We start from the raw sequence: 9202 nt of genomic DNA, 5'->3' as shown, positions 1-9202 counted from the left end.
TCATTACAGGTGAAAATGGATCAAATACATTTAAAGGGGTGGTTCACCTTTAAGTTCATTTTTAGTATGTCATAAAATGACCAATTCTAAACAACTTTTCAATTGGTCTTCATTATTTATTTTTTATAGGTCACTCACCCCATCTAAAACAAATACTCTGTATGCTACAAATGTATTGTTATTGCTACTATTTATTACTACTCTTTTTATTCAGACCTCTCCTATTCATGTTCCAGTCTTTTATTCAAAGCAGTGCATAGTTGCTGGGGTAATTTGGACCCTAGCAACCAGATTGCTGGAATTGCAAATTGGAGAACTGTTGTATAAAAAGCTAAATAACTCAAAAAACTGAAATAATAAAAAAATGAACACCAATTGCAAATTGTCTACTTCATACTTAAAGGGATACTGTCATGGGAAAAAAATGTTTTTTCAAATGAATCAGTTAATAATGCTACTCCAGCAGAATTCTGCACTGAAATCCATTTCTCAAAAGAGCAAACAGATTTTTTTATATTCAATTTGGAAATCTGACATGGGGCTAGACATTTTGTCAATTTCCCAGCTGCCCCTGGTCATGTGACTTGTGCCTGCACTTTAGGAGAGAAATGCTTTCTGGCAGGCTGCTGTTTTTCCTTCTCAATGTAACTGAATGTGTCTCAGTGAGACATGGGTTTTTACTATTGAGTGTTGTTTTTATATCTACCAGGCAGCTGTTATCTTGTGTTAGGGAGCTGTTATCTGGTTACCTCCCCATTGTTCTTTTGTTTGGCTGCTGGAGGGGAAAAGGTAGGGGGTGAGATCACTCCAACTTGCAGTACAGCAGTAAAGAGTGATTGAAGTTTATCAGAGCACAAGTCACATGACTTGGGGCAGCTGGGAAACTGACAATATGTCTAGCCCAATGTCAGATTTCAAAATTGAACATAAAAAAATCTGTTTGCTCATTTGAGAAATGGATTTCAGTGCAGAATTCTGCTGGAGCAGCACTATTAACTGATTCATTTTGAATTTTTTTTTTCCCCATGACAGTATCCCTTTAAAGTGGATTTGAAGGTGAACTACCTCATAATTATAGGAGGGTATTCAGCGCCGTTTTTTAAAACCACCTTGCTCCTTAGGCTGGCTTCCAGTAAATGCGCCCGCAAGCATCTTAGTTCAGCTAGTGACGAGAGCGATACTTTCGTCTCTTCGCCTCACTAAAGCCGAATTTGCCGTTCAAAAACCAATAATCGGTGCTTAAAAGGAACCAGGAGCAGCTTTTGGTTGCCGCCCTGGAAACTAGCTGGCGATTGACCGCCTGAGGGAGGCCTTCACTGTCCTCTATCTGTAGAACTCGCCCCTGAGGGTATTGTCTATTTTATTGGATTATACTGGGACTGAATGTTTTGAGACAAAGCCGAACCTTGTCTCCAGTAATTACTGGAAATGTCTGGCATTGAGAACAGTGCAAGAATTGTCTTCCGGCAAAAGCTATTTCTTAGTTCCGAAAAGCCTACAAGGAAACCAGCAGCTGATACTTTTATCACGGTCTTCATTTTGAGACAATTTCTCATTCTAATAGCATTCCACCTTTTGACCAATTAAACAGGTGAGCTTTAATATTAATCGGATACTACATGTATATTTGCAACTAATCTTGACAACAAATAGAAGAGTATGATAATCCAACCAGAAAAATTAGATTTCTGGGCACCGGGATATTTATACAAAAGTGTAGAAGGGTGCCTTTTGATAATGTCCTACTGTATCTGTAAAAACTCTCTGGCCCTGATAAATATAACCAAATGCTTCTAGACACATTGTCTATCACTCTGCTATTGTTTCATCAACTCCTTTGATGCTATTTACTAAAACTTTTTGGCTTTCATTGCAGGTGATCTATTCTTTTGTCGCCTTCCATCTTCTTTATGTCCATCCATCTCTCTGTAGAGAAGACCATGACCATCTCAATGTCTAATCAGACTATGGTCACTGAGTTTATCCTCCTCGGTTTTCCAGGTCTACAGGCGAATTTCTTTCTTCCAGTTTCATTTGCAATGTTTTTTGAATTCATAATTTCCCTACTTGCAAACAGCACAGTCATTACAATAATTATCCTGAGAGAACAACTCCACCACCCCATGTATATTATTATTGCTAACCTCGCTCTCTCTGACCTTATCTATGACACAATAGCATTACCTAAAATCATTGCCAAATATTGGTTTGGAGCAGGGTCTATATCATTCAACTGGTGCTTCTTCCAGCTCTTCTGTGTCCATTCCCTTGGAAGTCTTGACTCCTTCATCATTATGCTGATGGCTATTGATCGTTATGTTGCTATCTGCAAACCTCTCAGGTATCACTCCATCATCTCCAATAAACTGGTGACTCTCCTCTGTTGCTTGTTCTGGCTCTTTGCATTCCTAATTGGATTAGCTATGACTTTAATTGCTGTTCAACTTCCTTACTGTGGACTTAACCGTGTCAAGAACTGTGTCTGTGCCAGTCCAGCTGTAATAGTTTTGGCATGTGTTGATGCTTCCTTGGAAAGAAAAAAAGGTTTTATAATTAGTATGTGTGTGCACCTCTTGCCATTGGCTGTTATTATTCTCTCATATATTCTCATAATCAGGGTTGTGCACTTATCAGCCAACAATGGAAACTGGCAGAAAGCATTTTATACCTGTACCACTCATTTAATTGTCATTGGCTTGTTTTTCATTCCCAGATTGTTTTTATATATTATCAATCAGATCCCTGTGATGCTTGATGCTGACGTAAACATGTTAATTGTTTTTCTCTTCACCTTTATCCCCCATTTAGCCAACCCCATTATTTTTTGTCTTCGAACCAAAGAAATTAGATGTATTTTGAGGCAAATGTTCAGTAGCATTTGCCCTAGAACTGAGCACAGATTTAGAACACCAGTGCAAAGACATGGTATTAGTATTTTAAAAGGTCATTAAATTCCATTGTGAATAAGCACAAAATTTCAGCTACTGTATATAATTGTCTCTTTGTGGAATATCTCATACTTATTTGTTTTATGAGACATTCATAGGAGGATAAAGTGAATATATAGCACAGAAATGTATGTGCTTTACATGATAAAACCCATAGGTCTCTTCTTACCATTTGTTGTAGCCCCTAACCTTACCAGTAATACGATTTTGGGGATTTTCACTTAGGCTAGTGGTGCCTTCTCTCAGCAGAGAAAATCCAAAGGTTGTTTTGGGCCAAAATCTTCTGTGTATTCCAGGTTGTTGCCATTTTAGCGAAATACAACATACATCTCCAGGCCCTGTCCAAAGGCCTTCCTCTCCACTCCTGAACTTCAACCAAATTGGTCCTTGCAGTGGAGTTGATAGGTCCTCTTCTTTATGAGTACATCACAGGAGCATGGGCAGCTGAAGACAATTCAGGCCTGGTTTCAAATGTGTGCTCCATGCCATTGATCACCCCAATCTGCACAAGAGGCTCCAACAACCCTACTGCAAAATTCAGCTCACAGATAGGACTGATTGTGAGACTAATAGGTGGTGCAGGGAGGTAATGGAAATGTAGACCATTGTAGGGACCCAAGCAGGCCCGGACTGGCAATCTGTGGGTTCTGGCAAATGCCAGAGGGGCTGCTATAAGCTCCCATAGAAAGTCAGTATTTAGTGGGCTGGTGGGGGCTATTTGGGCCTCTATGTGGGCTGATTGGGCCTCTGTGTACCTGAAATGCCAGGGCCTATTTTAATTCTCAGTCCGGAACTGGACCCAAGTCCTTTAAAGTCCTGGCTGGTTCAGAGGAGTATGAAACATTTTGAGACATCTTCTTTCTTTCTTTCTTTCTTTCTTTCTTTCTTTCTTTCTTTCTTTCTTTCTTTCTTTCTTTCTTTCTTTCTTTCTTTCTTTCTTTCTTTCTTTCTTTCTTTCTTTCTCTTTCTTTCTTTCTTTCTTTCTTTTTCTTCTTCAAAGGAACAACATCAACCTTTTCATTCCAGTTCCTGAGTGAGAATTCCTTATTTTAATTACGTCTTTTCTGATGTGACCTTCTCCTTTGTATTCAATCCCATCCTTCTGAAAAACACTTCTAATTGAAGCTTTAACATAATGCATATTCAAAGACAATTTGCAATTTGCAAACTTCTAACCTTTACTATTAAGGCTTTCATCTAACCTGATTACTGGCAACCAGAGAGCTGGCTCATTCCAAGGCTAGGATAATAATACTGATCTTTTCCTGATTTGGCCTCACAAGCTTTGCTATCAAAAAATCTCTTAAGATTTTAACTAAATGTATTTTCTTTTATTGAATTTCTAGTTACTGGTATCCACATAGCAGTTCTGGAAAAAAACTTGTGAGTAAATATATGTACAGTAAGTAATGTTCCATCTTTGTGGCAGGACAGATTTCAGTTCTTTGAATGTAGATTGAGGTGGGAATATCGTTCTCTTTCCGTGTGTTTCTTGTATATATTTAGCTGGTGATTGTGCTGCTCAAGACAGATACCAAAGTTTTTCTTCACGTCCCTCACAGCAATATTTTAAAGTGGATAATTGGTGTTATCATCTTAAAAACCCCTAATCATCTGGGCTATTAATGGGTGCAGCGCTGGGTGCAAAAATGCATATGTGAGCAAGGAAATGGATTGCATGGAAACTAAACATTGCAAGGGTTTTAGTTCACTGGTAATCTGGAAGGAGATCAAGATAAGATGGGGTGGGGAGAGAGGCACATTTTACCTAAGAAGCCCCTGACTGTCTTTCCCAAGCAGAGGTAAGGGTGTGATTGGGGTTGGTTAAATGTTGCTAAGGTAATTGGAATCACAGTGGCTTAATTGCTCCGTTGGGGTAGGGTAGAACCAATACAAATTGGTGCAGGCCTACTGCCAAAAAAATGTTGCTGTGTAAAGGGCATTTAATAGAGGGCAGAAAATGGGGCCGTAAGGAACAAGCTGTGGCATTACCTATTCAAATTAATCGGTATAATTACTTATAATTATGGTAATGCAGATTGTGTGATTTATTGATGGGTGCAGGTTGGTGCCCATTTTGATGGCTACACCAATTTTGGCACTTTTTCCCCATTGATAAATAAGACCTCAAGATACACCAATGTAGCAGTTGTTGCTAATAAAGCATTCAGACAGCTGTTATTTTCTGTTTACAATACACTCACCGATAACAATAGCACAAAACATGGAGAGGGTGTGTGTTTATTACATCTTTGCTTTTGCACTTCATTCAGTAAACTGCTCTGGTTTTCACTATGGTTCTGCTGCCTCCCTTGCTGGCTCTTCTCTCTGGGTTCTACTTTATTATGGACTGTCTGGGGTTTAAAGGGCTCAGAGAAGTACATTCTGGCTTACAGTATGGGGGTTATTTATCAAAGTCCAAAGTGAAAAAACTCGAAAAAGTTTTTTATTACTATTGTATACAAGTCAATGGGAGAGGTCCCTATCCTATATGGCAATGTCTGTGGTCTGTGCTGAAATTAGCCTGAAAATATCCGATTAATTTGGACTTTTTGGGCAAAAATCCTAAATTTGTGTACCGTTTTTCGGTCGATTTTACCAAGTTTGTCCCCAAACTGATGAAAACATGCTTTTTGTAATAATAAATAAGGTCACATTGTAGATTCTAGTTTGGTCTGACTTTTTTATTTTAAAAGAATCAGAAAAAATCATATTTTGATAAATAAACCCTTAAATCTTCCTGTTTTCTAAAATGATGGAGTTATAAAAGTTCTCATGCGATACTTGGACTCTTGATTAAAATTGGACTTTGGACCTTGGTTCTGGTTAACCCTTACTGTGCTGCGCCTCTTACTTAAGGTGGCCATACACAGAGATGGCGATGTTGCCAAACAAGAGGATCTCTCCCCGATATACCCACCATATGTATATATGGTTTCCACAAATGCCAAATATATTCAAAAATATGCAGTTTCAGGTTTCATGGCTGACAATTCAGCCCCAGCAAACAAAACTCCCTGGAACTAAGATAACTCCTCAATATCTTATCTTCTTAGAAAATTCATGGGCCTCTGCCCCAGATTATCCAACATCCTATCCTAATTTGGATTTTATGGTATTTTCATGTATTCTTTGCTACAAAGACAAAATAATAAGAATTGTGGGAAGTAATATGCAAATACCACCTGCAAGGAACTAATTACAATAGCTACTTTTCAGCAGTTAATAATGTTGGTTGTTAATTCAAATTCAGAGATATTCCATAAAAATATGAAATAACGTGACATTTGGTGCCCAAACAATGTTTGCATGGTGCCTGATATAGTGACCGTCCGCAATCCAATGGGATTTTTACCCCTGCCCGAGTTTCAGGCAGATATTGTCAGAGGGCCCCACATACAGACACTAGTCTTAACGGGAGAGGCCAAAGGAGAGAGTTATGAGCAAGCAAGGGAACCAAATATGTGGTAACTTAATGGGATACAAGGAGCATAGTAGAAAGCCAGGCTGGGTTTGTATCAATCACAAATGCAGGGGTTGAAAGAATAGTCTGGGTCACAGGCTGGGTCAAACACACTATTATCGCAGTACAGAACAAGATCCAAGAGAATAGTCGAAAATAAGGCAATGGTCAGGACAGGCAGCAAACTAGACAAAGTCAAAGACAGGCAGGGTCAACAACAGATCAGTAATACTCAAGAAACAGATGCAGGAACTAGACCTTACATTGGTCAAAGAATATATGCCCAAGTTCCATTATATATTTAAGCTTCGCTCCAAACTCGATGTTGTCAGACGCAAACTCACTTCCAAAACCTCGGGACGCACCAGGCATCCTGAGTTTATTTTTCCTGGGGTGGTGTATTGTGAGAAACTTCTCCTTCCTGAAGAAAGGTGTTGGGCTACTATCTGCAAAGATATACAGAGATAAATTGACACTCATTTTTATATTTAGCTTCTTAGCTATTTATGGGGTAGAAAAGTTTTTTTAATGTTTTATTTCTGCCTATGTCTTCCTCAATATTCAGTGTGTTTTGTTTATAGTTTATTAATAGTTTTCCATGCCCCAATTTTTAATTATTTGTAATTTTTGGGTTCCGTGGTTTAGTGTATTAATGATTCTCACATTAAAACATTCTTTGATTTTTTACATTTTTCTTTCTGAAAATGAGTCAGGAGTTTTTTTGCTTCTCCTGGACCAGTAGAGCTGCCAAGATCCACCAATAATTGTTAATGATATTATTGAATTATTGAATGGCAGAGCAACCTGTAATAGCACCACAAATTCATAGCAAAATGGGTAGAGGTGATTCTCTGTGAAATGCTATGAGTTCAGAAGGGAAGTTCTAAATTCATTGGCTGAACCCAAAGACCAGTGATTGTTGGGAGAATGGGTATTTTCTCTCCTACATAAACCTGAAAGTCCAGCTGGAAGATCAGTTATGGTGAGATTTAGGGTGATTAGGTATTTTTCAAGTCCTAGATGACTTGAACTTAAACTTTTTATTGACCCCAGGCTCAGAGGGAGCATTGCTGCAGTCATGTAATAACAATAGAAACACCTGGCTGTTGGTGTTTTCCAAAGGGGTGCATATAAGACCAATTGTTGTCACGAACCTTTAAAAAAAACTAATTACATAGTTACATAGTTAAATTGGGTTGAAAAAAGACAAAGTTTATCAAGTTCAAGCCCTCCAAATGAAAACCCAACATCCATACACACACCCCTCCCTACTCTCACATAAATTCTATATACCCATATCTATACTAACTATAGAGTTTAGTATCACAATAGCCTTTGATATTATGTCTGTCCAAAAAATCATCCAAGCCATTCTTATAGTCATTAACTGAATCAGCATCACAACATCATCCGGCAGTGCATTCCCCAACCTCACTGTCCTGACTGTGATGAACCCCCTACTCTGTTCCTTTAAATGAAACTTCTTTTCCTCTAGTCTGAAGGGGAGGCCTCTGGTACGTGATTCTCTTTATGGGTAAAAAGGTCCCCTGCTATTTGTCTATAATGTCCTCTAATGTACTTGTAAAGTCTAATCATGTCCCCTCACAAGCGCCTTTTTTCCAGAGAAAACAACCCCAACCTTGACAGTCTCCCCTCATAATTTAACTCTTCCCTCCCTCTAACCAGTTTAGTTGCACTTAGTCTCTGCACTCTCTCCAGCTCATTTATATCCCTCTTAAGGACTGGAGTCCAAAACTGCCCCCATACTCCAGATGAGGCCTCACCAGGGACCTATAAAGAGGCAGAATTATGTTTTCATCCCTTGAGTTAATGCCCTTTTTTATACAAGACAGAACTTTATTTGCTTTAGTAGCCACAGAATGACACTGCCCAGAATTAGACAACTTGTTATCTACAAAGACCCCTAGATCCTTCTCATTTAAGGAAACTCCCAACACATTGCCATTTAGTGTATAACTTGCATTTATATTATTTTTGCCAAAGTGCATACCCTGCATTTATCAACATTGAACCTCATTTTCCAGTTTGCTGCCCAGTTTTCCAACTTAGACAAATCACTGTGCAAAGTGGCAGCATCCTGCATGGAACCTATAGTTCTGCACAATTTAGTATCATCTGCAAAAATAGAAACAGTACTTTCAATGGCCACCTCCAGGTCATTAATAAACAAGTTGAAAAGCAAGGGACCTAGTACAGAGCCTTGCGGTACTCCACTAACAACACTGGTCCCATTAGAAAATGTTCCATTTACCAACACTCTTTGTGGTCTATCTTTTAGCCAGTTCTCTATCCAGGTACAAATACTATGTTCCAGGCCAACATTCCTTAATTTAACCAGTAACCTTTTGTGTGGCACTGTTTCAAATGTTTTAGCAAAGTCTAAGTAAATCACATCCACTGCCATCCCAGAATTGAGGTCCCTGCTCACCTCATAAAAATAAATTATTGGGGCATCAGGGGGATGAAAATCACATTACACATACAGACATTATGCAGTATTTTATTCGCTAAAAAAATCCAACTGCAAAAACATCAGTCAACTTTGATAACTTATAGGCGACTGCCATTTATATTTGATATGCTTTTGCTTGGTACCTAATGATATGTAGCCTATAGACCCTAAGGGTAAGGGTACACGGGCAGATTCGAGAAGAATAGTCGCCCTGGTGACAAATCGCCTCTTCTTCGGGGCGACAATCTCCCTGAACTGCCTTACCTTCCCCAGGCTATAATGAAAAATTGCCAGCGGGATGGCACTCGCTTCATTTAC

The 9202-nt window shown here is 38.9% G+C and overlaps 1 protein-coding gene across 1 annotated transcript; it reads left to right on the top strand.

The window, feature by feature from the left end:
- Positions 1-1892: 1892 nt before the first annotated feature.
- LOC108705134 (olfactory receptor 56A5) lies at positions 1893-2951 on the top strand. Its single transcript, XM_018241935.2, has one exon. It carries the CDS (start codon positions 1911-1913, stop codon positions 2949-2951), a length of 1041 nt encoding a protein of 346 aa, XP_018097424.2. The 5' UTR covers positions 1893-1910.
- Positions 2952-9202: the final 6251 nt, after the last annotated feature.

The sequence above is a fragment of the Xenopus laevis genome, chromosome 2L (assembly GCF_017654675.1).
Source record: "Xenopus laevis strain J_2021 chromosome 2L, Xenopus_laevis_v10.1, whole genome shotgun sequence".
Classification (NCBI taxonomy): domain Eukaryota; kingdom Metazoa; phylum Chordata; class Amphibia; order Anura; family Pipidae; genus Xenopus; species Xenopus laevis.
The sequence above is the reverse complement of the archived record's forward strand: the minus strand, read 5'-3'. Positions and strand labels throughout refer to the sequence as shown.

What these genes read in the sequence shown, in the direction of transcription:
- LOC108705134 (XM_018241935.2), top strand. Translation starts at nt 1,911, where the DNA reads ATGTCCATCCATCTCTCTGTAGAGAAGACCATGACCATCTCAATGTCT.